The following is a 20,603-nucleotide window of genomic DNA, read 5'->3' as shown; positions in this document are numbered from 1 at the left end:
CGAGGCGGTCTATCAAAGGGAACGGTCAAAACTTCAAGGAACATTTGCGCCTTAACGGAAGGTCGGAAGAGGGGTCCATCAAAGGAAAGGTGTGAGGCGGCGAGGCGGTCTATCAAAGGAAACGGTCAAAACTTCAAGGAACATGTGCGCCTCAACGGAAGGTCGGAAGAGGGGTCCATCAAAGGAAAGGTGTGAGGCGGCGAGGCGGTCTATCAAAGGAAACGGTCAAAACTTCAAGGAACATTTGCGCCTCAACGGAAAGTCGGAAGGGGGGTCCATCAAAGGAAAGGTGTGAGGCGGCGAGGCGGTCTATAAAGGAAACGGTCAAAACTTCAAGGAACATTTGCGCCTCAACGGAAGGTCGGAAGAGGGGTCCATAAAAAAAAGCTGGTTAAAATAATGCTATTGAACTAAAATAAAGTTTACGCTTTACAACAGAAACCAATTTCGAAAGAAAATCAAAGAACTGTAACTTTTGTAACCGTTAGATAAGTTTGTCGACAAGTAACAGGTGTAGTAATAGGAAAAGAAACACCTCCTCGCACATCATATGATCCCGATACAGAATGGCAAATTTTTAAATCGGAATTAAGCTTTGAAATAACTCTCATAGTGATAGAAAAAGACCTCATCGTGAATTCTGTTCTCCTAGTAGCAAGACACCTTTTACATAGGTTTGTCTACAAAGAAGAGCTGTTATTGGGACTGAAAGACCTCCTTTCACGTTATATCTTCTTGATACCTACCAAGTTTGTAAATGTTTTCGGCAAAGTGCGAAGGACCAGGTGCTTATTGTCCTGTAATCTTCCTATCAGTTTTGTTATTGGGGGGAAAATAAAGTACAACTTCTGTAAATAATGTTTATATTGAAAACTGTACAAACAAAATAAACGCATATTCTGTTCCGAGTGAATCTTGAGAGTAAATGCAGCCCATGGTTAGCTCAGAAATCTAGTATCAGGAGAATATAATGTGCGAGGAGATCGAAGGTTAAAAAAAATTTTAGTGAGGTTAGGTTAGCGTGCTAGTTAGGTTAGCTCAGAAATCTGGTATCAGGAGAATATAATGTGCGAGGAGATCGAAGGTTAAAATAAAATTTAAGTGAGGTTAGGTTAGCGTGCTAGTTAGGTTAGCTCAGAAATCTGGTATCAGGAGAATATAATGTGCGAGGAGATCGAAGGTTAAAATAAAATTTAAGTGAGGTTAGGTTAGCGTGCTAGTTAGGTTAGCTCTGAAATCTGGTATCAGGAGAATATAATGTGCGAGGAGATCGAAGGTTAAAATAAAATTTAAGTGAGGTTAGGTTAGCGTGCTAGTTAGGTTAGCTCGGAAATCTGGTATCAGGAGAATATAATGTGCGAGGAGATCGAAGGTTAAAATAAAATTTAAGTGAGGTTAGGTTAGCGTGCTAGTTAGGTTAGCTCAGAAATCTGTTATCATGATAACGTTCAAGGAGTTGATTGAAGGTTAGGTTAGAGTCGTAGTTAGGTTAGGTCAGATTAGTTTGGGCGTTTTAAATTTTTACAAATCTTGTATCTAACCTAACTCACATGAAACTTAACTCTCAAGTCTTTAAAATAATCACCGATTTAAAATTCTTATTTATTGCGGCGTACTCTTATGGCGATTTGTATTGCGAACAGATAAAATCGTCAAAAATCTAGGTATAGGTATACCAAAGATGTATACGGACGGTCGTCCGGTTACCCGCCCTGTCCTTTGGCATTCCAAAAACGCTATGACGCAAAGGAATAGGCTATAATACTGGAGCGAAATGTTTAATTTTCGAGTTTCGTGGTTTACTCCTTTGACAGCGAAAGGCACAAATCCCAAAATGTTTATAGCCTTGCCTGAGTTTTTGGTTAAGATTAAAATAATCAAAGCAGAATACAGTGTGCTGACATCTGTCTTTATTATTGGGGACTAACATTTTATCGCAAAATGCAGGACACTTTATTACCACCATTATTTTAGTTGGAACTTACACTTTAAAGATGTCGCCACACTATTTTACAAATGTTCTTTATGAAACTAACGTTAGATGTCGGAGCGCTGTTTTTAAAAACCATAGATATATGAAGTTTAACCTCAAATGCATAATGAATGTTTATTTTATAGTCAAAAATTAAACTTTGTTATCATTTCTTTCTCGCTTACAGGTTTAAATTAGGGAACTGTCTACTGGGAGTGACAGGAAAGCTGCAGACTCAACATTTGCGGAATATGATACTGTTCGCTCTGGGTTGTGCAATCGAAGACATGTAGTTCTCGATGGATGAGAAACGTTAGCATTGAATTCAGACAACTCAAATTGAAAAGGGAAATTCTTTGTAACCAAAACAGGAGGACACCATGGAGAACTCGCAGAAAACCCATTCTAATGCAATTCAAACTTCTCAAGGTTAAAATCGGAACGATTACATGATTGCAGCAGCTGGCGATGGTGCGAAGCTATTTCTTAAAGAATTGAGCCTAGAGTTTATTTGATAGAACTACGGTTATAGAAACGGTAGTGAAATTGGCAGCGAAATAAGGCAAAAGTGTTACGCAGTTTGCATTCACGAAAAAATGTGTTGTTTGTGCGATCTTCGTGTGAAAATTGTTGTAAAACGGTTCAGTTTAATGTACCTGTTATTGAAATTGTTCTTCCAAGGGCTTTAAATAAACTCCTATGCATAAGAAGTTACGAATTGCAAAAATAAATGTTTTCGGTTCATTGAGCATGATGTGTTGCCTACAAACCAGGCTACACAAATATCCAGTGCCCATATGCAAATTGGGGATTTGCTTGAATCTCCCGAATCTGCCGTTTTTATTGAGGGTAAGGAGGGCCTCCACGAACGAATGGCCCAGGGCCCCGAAAAACTTAAAAACGGCACTGCATTTAAGGAATAATAAGTGCAACGTTGCTATTAATCGCATAAATTCAAATACAATTTTAAAAGAAGGTGCGTACGTGGCGACATCTCAACTAGACTTCTAAAACTATAATTGTTAGAAAGTGTCTCGATTGACATGGAGATGGCGCACTAGTAATTATTGTATTTAATTTATCTATTCAAAAATCGGGCCTTTAAACTACAATTGCTCTACAGATCTTGCAAGACTCCGTACATTTTGAACTGCCATTTATTCAGACTTCTCAATCAAAAGTTATAGACTAGAAACCAATTTCGAAAGAAAATTCAAAGGGCTGTAACTTTTGAACTAGTAGCCCAATCTTGGAACTTTTTGAAATTATGGATTCTACAGGCCACATCCTATAAGAAAATATTTTTTTCCGGTCGATCTGAGACAATTTTTTTTTCCAGACAAAAAAAACGCAGTGTATAACCTTCCTTTTTTACCAAAAATCGACTGCACCAAAATTTCTCGGGAAAACACTTTTTCTTATTAATAATGAATGAAGATTTCTTTTTCAATCCACAAGAGAAATGATCTGGCCAATGCCGTCATGGTTATAATATGCATCTTTAATAATCAATAAAATCATAAATTTATTCTTAAAGTATCAATAATAATCATTTACATTTCGTATACACAAAGGAGGAAACTATCACAGAATTGAGCAATATCAATTAATGTCTTTACTTTGATCTAAAGATCCTTCGTTTAAGCTATAAAATTGTATCAAATTGGCAGTCTGGTCGTTAGCGCTGTGTTGTATGGACGAAATATCCGATTCGGCCGTCAATAAAATATTCGGTTGCGTATTTGTTTTCAAAGTGTCATCTTTCTGTAAGGGAGTAGACGTCTTTCGTGATGTTTTATTACCACTCGATGTAGAATTTGGGTTGGGAGTCACATCGAAGGCCAGCCCGTGTAAAAACGCCGATAAAATACTACCGGATCCGTTAAGCTTGCTTTGACTTAGATCTATCGAGCTGGAACTCGAAGAGGTCAGAGCGAGGGCTTGTTGGGTTTTTTTAAGGGTCGTCACCGCCCAGCCCATACCCAAACTTTTCAGTGTCGTTTCGATGTCGATATCGTTCGACGAACTGTTGCTCGGTATGCTAATCGTGCCTGTACTTTTGTTGGACGACGATTTTTCGGAAGTTTCCTCCAGAGATGCTCTTTGGGTGTTTAGTACGTTTATCACGTCCAGTTCGCTGAGGATATCCGGGAGACTTATGCTGCTAGACGACTCTTTACAATCGGCTTGGCACGATTTGTTTTCGGCCTCCTGTAAACAAATGCAAGATGATTCACTCTTCCAATTATACAATTTTGCAATTCTAATTAGACAGTTCCCTTGAAAATATGAAGGGTCACAAGTGAAACACCCAAAACAATATATCATTTAAAAAGATTTTTGGAACTCCAAAATATATATAGGATGGTCCATACGAAAAAATATAGTTTAAGGTCGTATAAGAAAAACCAAACAAACGGTTTTTCTTATACGACCCTAAACTATATATTTTTCGTATGGACCATCCTATATATTTTGGAGTGTATGAAAAGAACCTAAAATTTTCTAAATTTTGATGTATTACTTATTATAGTTATATTAAATATTATTTGCAATATTGCACAATGTTTTTATTGTAGACATCTAGGTTTCCATGGCGAACAAAAGATGGCAGCATTGTCTAAAATGACAATGTCTTGGTTATTTGGAATATTCGGCCCAAATATTTTTGACTTCAAATAACACACAAAAAACAAAGAATAGATAATGTAGATATCCAAGAAATTGTCATTTTAGACAATGCTGCCATCTTTTGTTCGCCATGGAAAACTTATTTTAATGTATAAAATGCAATATTAGAAATAACATTTAATGTAAATATAATAAGCATCAACATTTAGGAAATTTTACTCTTTTCAAAAAGTCCAATATATACAGGGTGATTCCTATAGTACCTGCCACCGTTTGGGAGCGTGTAGGTGGTGCGTAGGGGAGTATTTTGATATAGGACACTTGGGGTCGGAAATCTAAAATAAGGGTGCCAGAGCCAAATTTACCTTCTGGAATTTCGCGCCTGTAGGTAGGCAACCCAACCGGCCGGCGGTGCACACGGAGCGATCTCAGGCGGCGATGTGTGGCTGACACTTGATCAGAATTTTGTTTAAACCCACGAAATCCCGTCTGCAACGACGCGTATCAAGTGAATAAACACTATGGCAATAGTATAATAATAGTTGGCTAGATGTAGGAAGTGCATTGAGAACAACGGTGGCCACGTTGAACACTTGTAAACGTTATTGCTTTTGACTGTCGTTTTCCCTCCTTCCCTCCCATGTCGCTTCCTCGCGCTAACTCGCTCTGCATCGCTCCGCGCGAAACGTCGGTCGGTTGGGTTGCCTACATACAGGCGTGAAATTCCAGAAGATAAATTTGGTTCTGGCGCCCTTATTTTAGATTTCCGACCCCAAGTGTCCTATATCAAAATACTCCCCTAGGCACCCCCTATACGCTCCCAAACGGTGGCAGGTACTATAGGAATCACCCTGTATAGTGGCCCATATGAAAAAAGTGTGTAGTTAAAAAAAAACAAACACCCTGTATAAAAACTGTATTTTGTGATCTTTTTGGCAAGGTATTATATTAGTGTGTTAGGTGGAAAATTGTGGGTTTATTAATGCGCATATTTCAAACTGATTGTTGGGGCATGTTGACGGACCCTCAAGGCGACAACCTAAAAATATTTTCAATGAAATTGCAATTGTTATACAGGGTGATTTATATCAAAGTTGCATTTTTTAAAAAGAACTCCCCTGTATATTATTACATATCTATATATATTACTATACACGGTGTCGATTTTTCAAGTGCCACTATGGGGATCACCCTTATCTTTAGAGATAGAAAGTTGGTTAAATTGGGGCAAAGTTGCAAATTTCCGTGCTGAAAAATATCTGAAAAGAAATTTGAAATATCTTCAATAGTTTCAAAGATATCGCAAAAAAACGAAAATGTCTGATTTTCGTTTTTAATTTTTTTTGGATAAACTAATCGTAGTAGACATTTCTAATTGACTGACACTTTTTAATGGAGATTTCAAATATGGCATCTTGTTTTTAATTACTTTCAAGATGACGGAGAAACACGTGGGAAATTAAGTTTTTCTTATGGGCGCCATATTGAATTTTGACATTTTGGGATTACGTCTTTGTTTCTCTTTACAACGATATCTCACACATGGTGGTTCAGTATCACATTTTTTCTAAAAATACAATTTTTAATTTTTTGAGAAGAGTGCTTTGGAAAAACAAAACGTTCTTTTGTTGTAAACAAAAGTTTGACAGTTTGATCCATCTGTCTGGTTGCAGCATTGTCAGACCATGTGTGATATATCGTTGTAAAGAGAAAAAAAGACGTAATCTCAAAATGTGAAAACTCAAAATGGCGCCCATAAGAAAAACTAAAGTTGTCACGTGTGTCTCCGTTATATTGAAAGTTATTAAACAGGATGCCATATTTGAAATCTCAATTAAAAAGTGTCCGTCTAATGTGTTAATTAGAAATGTCTACTACGATTAGTTTATCATAAAAAAATTAAAAACGAAAATCAGAAATTGTCGTTTTTTTGCGATATCTTCAAAACTATTGAAGATATTTCAAATTTCTTTTCAGATTCATACTCAACACGAAAATTGGCAACTTTGCCCCCATTTAACCAACCTTCTATCTTTTAAGATAAGTAAGATCCCCATAGTGGCACTCGAAAAATGGACACCGTGTATATATATATATTTTAAAATTTATTTTAACTCTATTGTACTCTTGCAGGTTGTAAAATGTTGTTTTTGCTCTGAAATTGGAAAGTTTATATCTTTCCGTTGAGCAAATAAAAGATTATTATTATCTCGTTTCCTTGGTATATATGTAATAATATACAGGGGGTTCCATTAAAAAATGCAACTATGATATAAATCACCCTGTACAACAATTTCAAATTCGTTGAAAAGCATTTTTGTGCTGTTAAGAGTTGATTTAGCACCTTCAAAAGCCTATTCATGGATCGTACTTGTAGTTTCTTTTAAATCTTCGGCAAGAATTCAATTTATTCCCGGTGCCAAAGAATTAGCCCCTTCATATTTAAGAACACCATGTATAAGGCTGTGGCAGAATGAAGGCTACAATTCGCGATTCAGATTAACAGTGAGACGGCATAACATTGTAATTACTATTGATGCTATAAAACCGCCATATTGTTTATTTACAATGGCCAAAAGTTTGCAAAAATTTCATTTGGAATCAATGTAATTACACTTTAAAGAGCAAGGATAGTTTACAACGTCACAATTGATCATGTTACTTTTAAGAATTTTAAATGTGACCAGTGTAATTACGCAACTAACACTAATGATCATTTAAGAAATGGTCGCCTAACGCATAAAATTTCCCAAGTTTTAAATTGTGAACAGTGCAATTATCATTCTTTGACACACTCCGCTTTGAATAACTTTCTATCACTGCCCGGTGTAATTACACGGCAATTAAGCGTTCTGCTTCATTTAATTTGTGAACAGTGTAATTGCGCTACTCACGCTAAGCAAACCTTAAAGAGGCATATGCGCGAATAGGTATGCCACAAATGGTAAGAAAAATTTAAATTGTGGTCAGTGTAATTGTTCAACGAATAGTAAGGCCGTTTTAAGGCATAATCAACGTAAGGGAATTTCGGGCGAGTTGTAAAGTTGTACAAGTGCGCTAGAAATGATAATTTATTATCTTTATTTTGTAATTAGAAAAATCAGTTAATTGCGAGTTCTTAAGAAAAAAGGATTGTGCAAGTCACTGTACTAACCTCTTTATGCAGCGACTGGTCTCTACTCCGGCCGCTGTTCTGGGGCCTGTTCGACGCGAAACTGTCAACTTCGGGTATGGCGGATAACTCGTGAGGTAAAACGTTAATGTCCTGATGATGGCGCATCGCGATTGTGATACCGCGCGACGGGGGAGGTTTCCTCGCGTTCGGCGCTCGATTGGGATTTTCTTCAAATTTCGGAAGCTTCGGTATGTCCAACCACAGCGTGTCCGTCGCCGGTTCCGCGTCGTCTTCCTTCAACTTCCGAAAGCGGCGAATCAACTCGTGATTCGTCAGATTGGGCTCGGGCGAATTTCCGTCGTCCGTCCGTTTCCGCTCTAACTGCTCGCGGTAGTCGAAATCGGTCCGCAGAAGATTGGAGGTCAACGGATCGTGCCCCCTCGGAGAGGGGCTGTTGTCTCGGTTCGAAGGCAAATCTAGGTACTTGGTCGAATCCTCCTTGTCGCTGCCGCTCGGCGGCCTGTCGAGTATGTCCCGCTTTTCGAGACGAACGCGTTCGATCATCGACGCCAAGTTTTCGATTTTTTTCGCGCAGCTCTCCGCCATTTTATTGTAAGTGGTCAGGACTTCGGGATAGTTTTCCGAGGCGTAATCGTCGACGCACTGGCAACCGATGTCCACTCCCTTTAATGACGGATGGGGACTGGTCGGAGTTGAACACGTGAAGTTTTCTGGCGTTTGGTGTAGAGCGAAGTGCGTCATGATGTGCGATAAGTGACGTTGGGGATTGTTGGATGACATTTCGATAACGCTGGTGGTAGGGGTGGAGACATCGCTGACCGTACTCACGGTTAATTCCTCAATGGATCCCCGGGACATTGCCAACAGGTGTTTAATTTGATCTTGCAGCAGTGGTGTTGTGGAGGGCGCCGTTTCGTTAACAACATTTTGCTGTTGAGGTATGTCTTTTAGAATGTTTTTGAATGCCTTTTTCTGTGGGTGGGTTACTGGTTGAAAATCTGGGGGACTACAGTATGAGGTGCTCGTACTGGTGTTTTGAATCAAAATGTCGCGCCACGAAGCGTTATTCTTCCCATCCGTTTTAACTGGAAGTTTCTTTGGCTCAGCAAGTTTTGCAGCACTCTTAATATCAGATCTTGGTGGTCCTTTACGCTCCATACCACACACTGGGGGCGGACTGACAGGTTTCTGTTGATTGGCAGTTTGGTCGCAAATTTTTATGATGATCTCGCACTGATCTTTAGATTTAGAAGAGCACCTACACTTGACCCCCGATTTTGATTTTTCCTTAACCAACGAGGTGTTCACAGCTTTGTCTGTGGTCAGCGCGTCTGTCTCCGTTACCGCATCTACCGTTGCAGTCTGTGTGGCTACCGTCTGTTGAACTTTCTGTTTAAATTCTTTCGGAGGCGGCGGCGGTGGCTTTGGTGATGTTTTCTGATCTACTTTCGAACTCTTTACTGTTTTTCTTTCAGGAGAAGCTTCGGCGCGTTTTTCGGAACTAGACTTTTGAGCCCCATCTGAAATGTCACAAAACATTTTTCCACCTCAAAAAATTAACAAATACGAAAACTAGCGTATTATATACGTTAATTAGAAAAAACGAAGACACCACGATTTTTTTAATACGATTTTGTGGAGCAAAGAAGCTACGTTTTCCACTGCAGCGGTATAGAACCGAAAAAACACTCGTGGGCATCAGAGAACCTCAAATTCCTCTCAGAGAATATAATGACCTTATATGGCAGCAGGACGGAGCGCCACCCCATAAATTTATCCGCGTGACAAGTGAATTGAAACCTTTGAATCATTTGTCAATTTTAGTTACATTTTGTTTATGTATTCAAAATAAATATTAAAAAGTAAGGTTGGTGTACGTTATTTCCAAGGTAAAAATAATACAGTGCTATTTATTAAAAAGTACACATAGCAATTTAAGTGTATTTTTTTTCTGTATCTCTACTTTCATAAGACAAAATCTCTTCTTAGGGCGCCTAATTATATGCAACCAAAATATCTTACTAAAACAAATAAAGATCTGGCTGTCACATTAACTATACTGCATTCATTATAAGAAGGTAGTAGATGGCGCTGTGTTTGAAGATCGACACACACAGAAAAAATATATAACGGCACAAAATTTGAAAAATATAAATATAAATCAAACGATATCACGCTTGGATCTTTGAAATTGACAGCTAATGACACTTCGACAGTTAAGTTCGTAATTGAAACTTCTAACAGACAGAATTCATCACTCGTTTTATTTTTCAGGGTAATACTGACTTGTATAATATAATATAATTAGAATATTGTTGCTTTGGTGTACGTATTTTTATTTTCGTTCTTGCAATGTATTCAACTGAAGAAAAAGTTGATATTGTCAATTGGTATAATGCCGGTAATAGATCATAAGAGATTTAAGTCAGACTAATTAATATGACAGTCAGATGTTTATTTATTCCAGAAAGTTATTTTGGATGCCTAAAATTAGGCGCCCTTCGGAAGAGATTTTGTCTTTCCAAAGTAGACAAAGGAAAAACAATGTACAGGGTGGCCAAATAAGAATGCGAGGTACTGTATCTGGGAACCTGTCCATTGTAGAGGCTTTCAGTAAAAAAATTTATTACTAAAACGGCCACGAGAAAAACCTGGAAAATATTTTTAAGTTTCTGCAATGGCCGCTAGGGGGTGCAATCTGGAATCTAAAGTCACTAGATATAGAAAGTACCGCAATCATCCGCCATTTTTGGGCAAATTTCCTGCCAACTAAAAAAAATTTACAAATAAAATTTGAATCGCTGTAATTTTTTATAACCTAACTTCATAGTACTGTCATGTTTTATAAAAATATATACAGATATCTCCAAACAGGTGGAACAATCCCTAACATTAAAGTTACTAAAATCTGGTAACTTCCGCCATTTTTGGGCAAAAATCATGCGTTCTCTCTCTAACACACGAGCCCAATGGATTGCGGTACTTTCTATATTTAGTGACTTTACTGGAATCTAAAAAAGTGATTTTTCTGTGAATTCCGCTATATTAACCTAACAAAAAAATGTCCGGTCTTTGAAGTTGACAATTATCGAAACCTTTTTTGTTTGACAATTTTTCTTGTATCTCTAAAAATGAAGTGGTGGGGGGTATTCAATTGTTTCCGTAAAGAAGAACACCCTGTATCTTCGTAACGGCTGAACCGATTTTAACAAACTCGGGTTAATTGAAAAGAGTTATTCTTCGGCTACAAATATTATAATATTTGAAGTTTTGTTAGTTACACATATCGCCGCTTGAGGGCTTTTTTCGACATTCCGACAGAAATGGTTAATTTTCTCGAAAAATTGTATTTTGGTAGTGTTCCTGAAAATTGAATTTAAATGTACCCTAATTTCTGCCCATATACGTTCTGAGTATTTCAAAACAAATTTGATGAAAATCGGTGAGATGAATTGATGAATACAAAAGTATTTCCCATAAGACATTTCTTCTAACTCCCCAAGATAAGACACAATTCTCAATTTGAGAATTGCTGATAAGGTGGCGCTGTAGCATATCCAACTGTCTTATTTCTGATAGGTTCCATGTAGATTTTTCATTGTGTTCGATGAAGAAAAAAATCGATACATTCCGCATTATCTTTTGTTTATGTGGAAGGGCCCACCCAAGACGAATTGGAGGGGCTTACCGAGACATTTCCCGGTATCCCGCCTGGCCAGTCCGACACTGTACTTATAGCACCGTATATTAATTAATAATAAATAATAATGAGCATGTGCTTTGTTGTGGTAATTGCGATTTGGAAAAAAAATTTGATAGTATACTATAAATGCAAACGGCTCAAGCCAATGTTAACAAATTATACAATTTTGAAATCAGAAAAAAATCTATTCACTTCTTGAATATACAGAGCGTTCTATTAAAAATTTACTAAATCTGCACTTTTTACAAACTTTGCGATATTCATTTGTTTTTTTACATTTTCTGGCGATTTATGACAAATCCCACAACTTTTGTGTTTGTTTTTTTTCTCTCTTTATAACCAATGCGTCTTTATTATTATTTATTATTTTTTTTAATCTATTATTATGTGTATTTTAAAAACATTGAAATGCCATTGAATGCCACTAACTACCCGCATTCTGATCAATTAGCAACCTTGGCAGGGTCATCGGTAGCCCCTAGTCTTTGCCAAATCTGAACCTTCTAACTGTAATTCTCTAATTCTGCTGCCATTGCATCCACTAGCGCAGGGGTCGGCAACCTGCGGCTAGCGGCTCTCCGCATTAATCTAAAAAACCATCTTCACTATTTTAATTAATCTTATTTTATTACGAAATAGAAAGTACACTTGCAGAAAATAATTAATTTGTGACACTTGCTTACTTTCTGGCATTCTTTTGTTTTTATTATCACAGCCTACTGCAATGTACAAACATGTAATTAATTAATGGGTAAGGTACTGTTGTGAACCCCTTATAAAAATTGAAGAGAACACAAAAGACAATCGAATAGCGAAATAAAATAGTGGTAGTTCCATTTGAAAAACAGTAGTTTACGGCAGTTTTAAGTTTGGAAACACCCTGTATCGCTAAATCCAACTCTCTCATTATCAAAGTGTTGACCTTTACTTGGATTAACATAATTGATCAAATGCTTAACTTCAAAATCAAGGTGGCTACGATTCATCACAGTGAGGCTTGGCAACGTTGAGAGAAAAGAGAATAGGTTTCCATGTTGAAGTTAACAAATGAGATTGAAACAAGTAAAAATACACAGAGTGTGTTCATTTAGTTATTGGCACCCTAAAAATAAGACACTCTGTACATTAAAAAATAATTTCTGTAGATCAGCAACCATCTATTATTGAAATTTGCACAAAAAGACTCCTTATTCGTGAAAAAAACAGTGAAATAGCTTAGTTACTGAACCTCTGAAATCGTAAAAAAATGTCAAATAACTTCGACACCATGTCCGATAGACACCATTTGAAATAAGCAAGTTCCGGTATCGTTCTGATACAACCGGAAAAGCGGCCATCTTGAAAATATTTTTAAATGATTCCTTTTGATCGATTATTATTATTATTCCAAACCGTTCCTGAGATACGTCTAATGGTCAACTTAAAAACACCACCCTGTATACTGGTACCATTACAATAGGTAGATAGAAATCTACTGAATGTTTTATTTAAAATAACAAAGTTGTGTCTTATGCCACATTTAGGAGCACCCTGTACATACAACAATATTCAACTTATGACTCAAGTGAGGGAGATGCTCTGTTTTATCAAACATCACTAAGTGGGCGTGGTCTTAGAAAGAGGTGGAGACTTGAAAGTGTACCTACCTTGATTTTTCGGTTTGGAACTTCCACCGGTCTGTGGACGGGTCTGCTGTGCCGAGGATTTATCCATAGCTCGTCCCTTATCAAGAATTTGATCGATGCACGTCAGATCCCCGACAATCTTATGCAACTTGCTCGTTTTCGGCAGCGATTGCAGTTCCTTCGCGACCTTATCTCGCTGCTCGGTTAACGACTTGAGCATCTTCTGCAGATCCTCGCTTCGTTTCGCCGCGTCTCGTTCGGAAACCTGCTCTAACCTCGGACTTGCGGCGCGACCGGATTTACTTTCGAAATCCCAAACGCCCACGTTCGCCTTCGATTTCGGCTGCCTGACCGAAGTCGAAGGTGGGGTTGGCGTTCGCGGGGGTATCGTCACTATCTGCGTCTGCGGGAACAGTCTCTCGTAGGCGTTCTCCAATCGATTTTGGCGCTTTCGTTCGAATTGCTTGAAGCGTTCGCGCGACATGTGCACTTGGGGTTTGGTGGACGAAATCGAGGCGATGCGCTCTTTCTTTTGCAGCTTCGACAGTTGATCGAGCATCTCTTTGTAATCCCGACGCACCTTCACCTTCTCCATCGCTTTTTGTCCTCGTACTTGCGCGTCGCGGTCCCGTTGGTACATCTGCTCAACGTACTCGACCTCGCTACCCGTGCTCGGACACACCTCAATGCTACCTTCGCTCACGCGATGTACGCTCGAGAGCGGGGCCTCGTACTCTTTTACAAACCGATTCGGATAATCGTAATATTGCACTTTGTTACCGCTGGTCGAGGACGCCTGTGTTCGTGAGGTCGTTCGTAACTTAACCGTCGGCTTAGCCGGTAGATCGGCTTGGAGTGCGGTTGCTGGCTGTTGGTATCTTTCGTGATCGTACTTGTACAGTTCTCTAACGGGCAATTCGCGATCGGGGACCGCAGGTTCCGAATTTAACTCGTCACATTTATTACTAAGAAGGCCGCTCGATAAATCGCAACTCGCACATTTCAGTCTGCGCCTTTTAATTCTGTCCGATATTCTAGTGTCGAGCGGATAAACTAGACTTGTTAGTGTATCAGTTTCGGGTCTGCAAAAGGAAAAGATTATCACGAAATGGGGCTTTAGCTAAAATACTTTCAGATTTAAGGGCCACTCCAATTCTCGCGTCAAATTTAGCTATGACATAGGGTACAAGTCGTAGAAATTATTGCGTCTTAGAATAAGGGTGCAAATGCTGGTCACACTAATACAGACTAATTAGTTTAAATTTGCAGCCTTTTCCTACCGCTGTAACTTTGTTCTACAAGGGCCATTCAGAAAGTAGCAGACGGTTTGAAATAAAAAGTTAAGAAAGTGTAAGAAACAACTTTTTTATTATATACATTTGCAAGCTACACTCTTAGGCTACTTTTCAACATAGTCGCCATTCATATTGAGGCGCTTATCATAGCGTGGTACAAGTGTTTTGATTCAAACTTCGTATACCTCCGCCGTCTGTGGGGGCGTCAGAAGTGGGTATCGACAAAGGGAATCTGGTAGCCCCCTGACAAGATCTTATTAATTGTGGAGTCAAAACTGGCTAATAAAAGTACTGATCTGCCACACAAAAATGCAAACTTCTGCGATTCCCGCATTCAAGATGCGGTTTTTTAATTTGCCGCACGCGTTTTGCGATTTCCCGCGAACAAGTTGCGGCAGAGAAACCGCATTTCTTTGCGGCGACCACAAACCGCACAGTGACCATTATACCAGGTGCCCATTATGTATGGAACATAGTACATAATTATATCGTTAAATATTGACTGTATACAAAATTTTGTATATGACAGTAATTTATTGTTTAGCATTTTATTTCCAATAATAAGGCAGCATTCCATTGTTTTTATTTCAGAAAACAAATGAATATCGAAAAACAACTGAATTTTTTTAAATAGCAATGCACACTTTCATTAGGCTCATTTGATAGAGTTTTTTTTTCTCTTTTCACAGGTGTAGAAAAAAATTATTTTTATTTCAAGCCTTGAACATTCATTGCGATGTTAAATAATAAACGTAGACGTTCAATTGTTTTATGTAGGATATCTGGATTAATGTTACTGATCAAATTTTTTTTTGACAATTTTTTTTGAATAAGAGTACTAACATGTTATATCATCGAAAAGAAGAAAAAAATCGCTATCAAATGAGCCTAATGAAAAGGTGCACTGTCACTTAAAAACATTAAATTTTTTTTCGTTACTGTTTTCTGAAATAAAAACAACTGAATGCTAATGGGAAATAAAATGTTTAACGACTTTCATATAGAAAAATGTTGTATACATTCGATATTTACAAAGATATATACAATATTCCATACATAATGGGCACCCTGTATTATACAGGGGGTGCTTTTTTAATTTGCGGTGCGCGATTTACACTTTCGCCCATAGTATGTGATAGCATATCCCGCTGTACAAATATATCCGGTTATTAAGCGGCAGAGCAAAGCGATGCAAGCTTAATAGGGGAGTCGATGGTGTCCGTCTGTCCGTGAACACGATAACTGTCAAACGCTTGAACCGATTTGGTTCAAACTTTGCAGTTGACTTATATGCACGATACGACGGAGCGGAGAGCGGTGCGATAATACAGTTAGATATTGACTTCGGTGTTCTCGCTACCGCAAAATCGCGTTAGTATGAATAAAATATGAACTTTTTCCAGTTTCTCGCGTTTTCGGGCCGCTTCCCCTCCCGCTTCGCCCCGTACCGCGTTGGTGTGAGGATCCTTTATACAACAGTGCATCCATATTGTGTTATACAGTGTGATTGATTTTGCATGTCCAAGAAGAAATACTCCACTTTCAATTTCAGATAGTTATATAATAAAAAAAAACAAAAGAGCATCAGAAAACAAATTAATTTTTCTAAATTGAACTTTTTCTGTGATATGGTTAAAGAGCTTGAAATTCTCTTGTGTGGCCTGTAGAATCCATAATTTCGACCAGTTCCAAGATTGGGCTACTAGTACAAAAGTTACAGCCCTCTGAATTTTTTTTCGAAATTGGTTTCTAGTCTATAACTTTTGATTCAGAAGTCTGATCGAAAAAGTACGAATTGTTTTGGATTCTACACACCAAAATTAATAAGAAAAAGTGTTTTCCCGAGAAATTTTGGTGTAGTCGATTTTTGGTAAAAAAGGAAGGTTATACACTGCCTTTTTTTTGCCACGAAAAAAAAATTGTCTCAGATCGTCCAGGAAAAAAATTTTTCTTATAGAATGTGGCCTGTAGAATCCATAATTTCAAACAGTTCCAAGATTGGGCTACTAGTTCAAAAGTTACAGCCCTTTGAATTTTTTTTCAAAATTGGTTTCTAGTCTATAACTTTTGATTGAGAAGTCTGATCGAAAAAGTACGAATTGTTTTGGATTCTACGCACCAAAATTAATAAGAAAAAGTGTTTTCCCGAGAAATTTTGGTGTAGTCGATTTTTGGTAAAAAAGGAAGGTTATACACTGCCTTTTTTTGAGCCCTGAAAAAAAAATTGTCTCAAATCAACCCGGAAAAAAATATTTTCTTATAGAATGTGGGCTGTAGAATCCATAATTTCAAACAGTTCCAAGATTGGGCTACTAGTTCAAAAGTTACAGCCCTTTGAATTTTCTTTCGAAATTGGTTTCTAGTCTATAACTTTTGATTGAGAAGTCTGATCGAAAAAGTACGAATTGTTTTGGATTCTACGCACCAAAATTAATAAGAAAAAGTGTTTTCCCGAGAAATTTTGGTGTAGTCGATTTTTGGTAAAAAAGGAAGGTTATACACTGCCTTTTTTTGAGCCCCGAAAAAAAAATTGTCTCAGATCGACCCGGAAAAAAATTTTCTCATAGAATGTGGCCTGTAGAATCCATAATTTCAAACAGTTCCAAGATTGGGCTACTAGTTCAAAAGTTACAGCCCTTTGAATTTTTTTTCGAAATTGGTTTCTAGTCTATAACTTTTGATTGAGAAGTCTGATCGAAAAAGTACGAATTGTTTTGGATTCTACGCACCAAAATTAATAAGAAAAAGTGTTTTCCCGAGAAATTTTGGTGTAGTCGATTTTTGGTGAAAAAGGAAGGTTATACACTGCCTTTTTTTGAGGCCCGAAAAAAAATTGTCTCAGATCGACCCGGAAAAAAATTTTCTTATAGAATGTGGCCTGTAGAATCCATAATTTCAAACAGTTCCAAGATTGGGCTACTAGTTCAAAAGTTACAGCCCTTTGAATTTTTTTTCGAAATTAGTTTCTAGTCTATAACTTTTGATTGAGAAGTCTGATCGAAAAAGTACGAATTGATTTGGATTCTACGCACCCAAATTAATAAGAAAAAGTGTTTTCCCGAGAAGTTTTGGTGTAGTCGATTTTTGGTAAAAAAGGAAGGTTATACACTGCCTTTTTTTGAGCCCCGAAAAAAAAATTGTCTCAGATCGACCCGGAAAAAAATTTTCTTATAGAATGTGGCCTGTAAATCCATATTTCAAACAGTTCCAAGATTATAGTTCAAAAGTTACAGCCCTTTGGGTTTCTAGTCTATAACTTTTGATTGAGAAGTCTGATCGAAAAAGTACGAATTTCTAAAAAATTAATAAGAAAAAGTGTTTTCCCGAGTTCGTCGAAAAAAAGGAAGGTTATACACTGCCTTTTTTTTGGAAAAAAAAATTGTCTCAGATCGTCCAGGAAAAAAATTTTTCTTATAGAATGTGGCCTGTAGAATCCATAATTTCAAACAGTTCGAAGATTGGGCTACTAGTTCAAAAGTTACAGCCCGAAATTGGTTTCTAGCGAGGCAAAATCAATCACACTGTATAAACGGTGCCCTAACTTCCATTCATGTTTATAAATCTACCAAATTTAGACCCTTACACCAAGGGCCGTAGCCAGAGGGTGGGACGAAAGCGGGCTTTCATGAAACCAATTTTGTTCGCTCTTAAAAGTTCCTTAATATAACGCAATATAACATGCACATAAACATTCAAATATATAAAAAAGGTTACAGTCTTTTGTTTTTATTCATTTTATTATTTAAGTTATCGAAAATGTGTTTATTACAAATTAGTAGTCCCAACAAACTCCCATATTTTCCCGCAAGCTGTTCCCGTTTTTCGCTGTTCTCCTAAGAACTGCGGAAAGTGCTTTCGGAATACACGCCTTGGAAGAAACCTACATTCTAAAAGGTCAAGTCTCTTTCCTACTGCAAAACATCACATCTAGCATCACATCCTGTTTTTTTTTCTGTTACCGTTTTCGTGGGAATTTCGGAAAGTGTCTTACTAATTTAGAAACATGCATCCAAGCATTCCCCAAAATTTCATTGCAATCGGATAAACGGTTTAAACGCGCATAAGAGACAGACAGACAGACAAACATTCATTTTTATCTATATATAGTAAACCAGACGAAACGGCTTTGAATTTCTGGTGTACACCTCTCTGAATTAATTTGAATTTTTGATGTACACCAAAAATGTTACTTGTTTCCCCCCTTTTATATGCATATTAAGATGATTGTTGTATATAATATACCATTTACCGGGTCAAGTAAAAAAGTTATCAGACCTAACCTCATTTTTGGAACACCCTGTATATATTTTAATCTAAACAGACAGCTAAGTTCTCTTTTCAAAGGGACGATATGCAAAAAAAGATTCAAAAACATTCAACAAAATACAAAAAAATTCACAATTTTTTCAATTTCTTTAAAGTTATAGGCTTTTACCTAAATGCAACTTTGGTCATAACTCGAAAACAAAAGACTGTAGGCCAATTTGGTCTTTAAAATCGAGTCTATATTAAATGAGTAAGACTGATTGCTTATTCGCATTGAACTTCAATCCCCACAATTTTCATTTCTTTCCACCATTAATTGAACACTATTTGGGGGAAATCGTAGGTGGAGCAAAACCTCTAACCTTTAATGTTGTATGACTTTGTCTATGCAAGGCTAATATGATTTCCGAAATTAAAAACAAATGATAGTGGTAACGTTCAATCTTTGGTAATAAATTTATAGCACGGCCCCTGTAACATCCCACGCAAGCCATTCCCACCTCCTTGGTTGAGTAAACTCTGGTGCTCCCTGTTTCTACTCCCAAAGGCGAATGTACACATATTTTTGGGGCCCCCCTTATAGCGATTTCATACTTTTTAGAACATTGTATTTAACGTGTCAAATCCTCAAATATACGTTCAGTGCACGAGCTCTTTTTCAAAAGTAATCTCATGGGTTTTTTGAGCAATTGGATCCTAAGGGAGTGCAACTATTAAGGTTACTGTACAAGGACCTGATAAGAGACCACCACTGAGAATAATAATAATCTTATAGTCTAATGCAAATAAATCACTTACTCTCGCTTAGAAGACTCTGGCAAGTCTGCCTGTACTCCTCTCTCTGAAACTTCCAAAAAGTCATTGTTAACAGGAATACTAATATCAGATGTACTAAAACGTCGCGTATTAACAGGCACTTCGGGCTCAGACTCCGTATCACTCACCACGATATCGATATTAGTCGACATTTTCTTTTTCTTTTTAAACGGACTTTGCGACTTTTGCAAAGAAACTATCATTGCCGATCTCGCGTTTTCCACGGCCTTATTATATTTTCGCCTTTCGACGCCTTCCAATCTGTCCTTCTTCTCGTTTTGAATCTTCTCTTTTAATCTCTGCACGGCCTCGACACCTCGCTCCTTCATTAATTTAGCACTGCTCTCCCTTTCCATCAGCAACCGCTCCTCGGATTCCTCCTCTAGAGTCGCCTGAGCGTGACCGAGCCCGATATCCTTGAGACACTCGTTGTACTGCTCTTGCAAAGCGAGTAGTTTCCTGGCCTGCCACTTCTTCCGTTCGTTTTCGCCTTGCCTTTCGACTTCGGACAACTTCTTGCTTTGCTCTCTGCGAACTTTATTGCGAACATTCTCCGCGATGTCTTTGGACTGCTGTCGTACCTAAGAACGTGTCTCGTGACCACCAAATTTGCACGCCAACACTTACCTGCTGTATCCTGATGCGTCTGCGTTTTTGAAATTCTCTGCTGCTATCAAAATTTGGATTGGCGGTGACCATTCTTCCGCCCCGAATTGAAATGGGATTTCCATTAACGTTAACATTTATGGACATTTCAGTGGCGTGTCAATATTTAGCCAGGACGGACATTTGTCGTACTCCACATGGCGGTCGGGCGCTAATAATCGATTTACAATTAAAATAACGATACAAATACTAATAAATTAACCTAAATATCAACATAAAATTGTGGTAAACATTAAAAAACGTTGACATTTAAAATTTCATTTTCCACCAGAATTTTTTTCTAGTTAGAACAGTACTACCAACATTGATTTTTGATAATGTACAGTATCCTTCACATTTAATGAACTTCATCGGTTTTCTTGTTTGGAGACGAAGAGCTTAAAACGTTTTGAAAGGTCAGGATTCAAAGAGAATCTGAAAGAGAGATTTAATAGGAATTTAGAACGGGGTTATCGAGTGTCCAAATGAGTCAAAAATATCTAAATGATATAAG

General features: G+C 37.7%; 1 protein-coding gene across 2 annotated transcripts; it reads right to left on the bottom strand.

Moving 5' to 3' along the window:
• Positions 1–3,472: 3,472 nt before the first annotated feature.
• LOC116171575 lies at positions 3,473–20,394 on the bottom strand. Of its 2 annotated transcripts, XM_031488494.1 has the most exons (6): positions 20,313–20,394; positions 20,072–20,261; positions 19,427–20,025; positions 13,089–14,149; positions 7,758–9,259; positions 3,473–4,183 (listed from the first exon to the last, which is right to left on the bottom strand). In XM_031488494.1, the coding sequence occupies exons 2-6, from the start codon at positions 20,195–20,197 to the stop codon at positions 3,575–3,577; spliced, it is 3,897 nt and encodes a 1,298-aa protein (XP_031344354.1). In that variant the 5' UTR covers positions 20,198–20,261; positions 20,313–20,394; the 3' UTR covers positions 3,473–3,574. The 2 variants fall into 2 exon arrangements, with proteins under 2 accessions (XP_031344354.1, XP_031344355.1); XM_031488495.1 differs by having other exon boundaries at positions 19,427–20,016; positions 20,072–20,370.
• Positions 20,395–20,603: the final 209 nt, after the last annotated feature.

Source organism: Photinus pyralis, unplaced genomic scaffold (assembly GCF_008802855.1).
Source record: "Photinus pyralis isolate 1611_PpyrPB1 unplaced genomic scaffold, Ppyr1.3 Ppyr1.4_LG5, whole genome shotgun sequence".
Classification (NCBI taxonomy): Eukaryota; Metazoa; Arthropoda; class Insecta; order Coleoptera; family Lampyridae; genus Photinus; species Photinus pyralis.
This window is presented reverse-complemented; position numbering and strand designations above follow the sequence as displayed.

What these genes read in the sequence shown, in the direction of transcription:
- LOC116171575 (XM_031488494.1), bottom strand. Translation starts at nt 20,197, where the DNA reads ATGTCCATAAATGTTAACGTTAATGGAAATCCCATTTCAATTCGGGGC. An exon ending in GACGCATCAGGATACAGCAG is followed by an intron (nt 20,026 to 20,071) that starts GTAAGTGTTGGC and finishes ACACGTTCTTAG; the next exon opens with GTACGACAGCAGTCCAAAGA. An exon ending in ACCAGTCGCTGCATAAAGAG is followed by an intron (nt 4,184 to 7,757) that starts GTTAGTACAGTG and finishes ATTTGTTTACAG; the next exon opens with GAGGCCGAAAACAAATCGTG.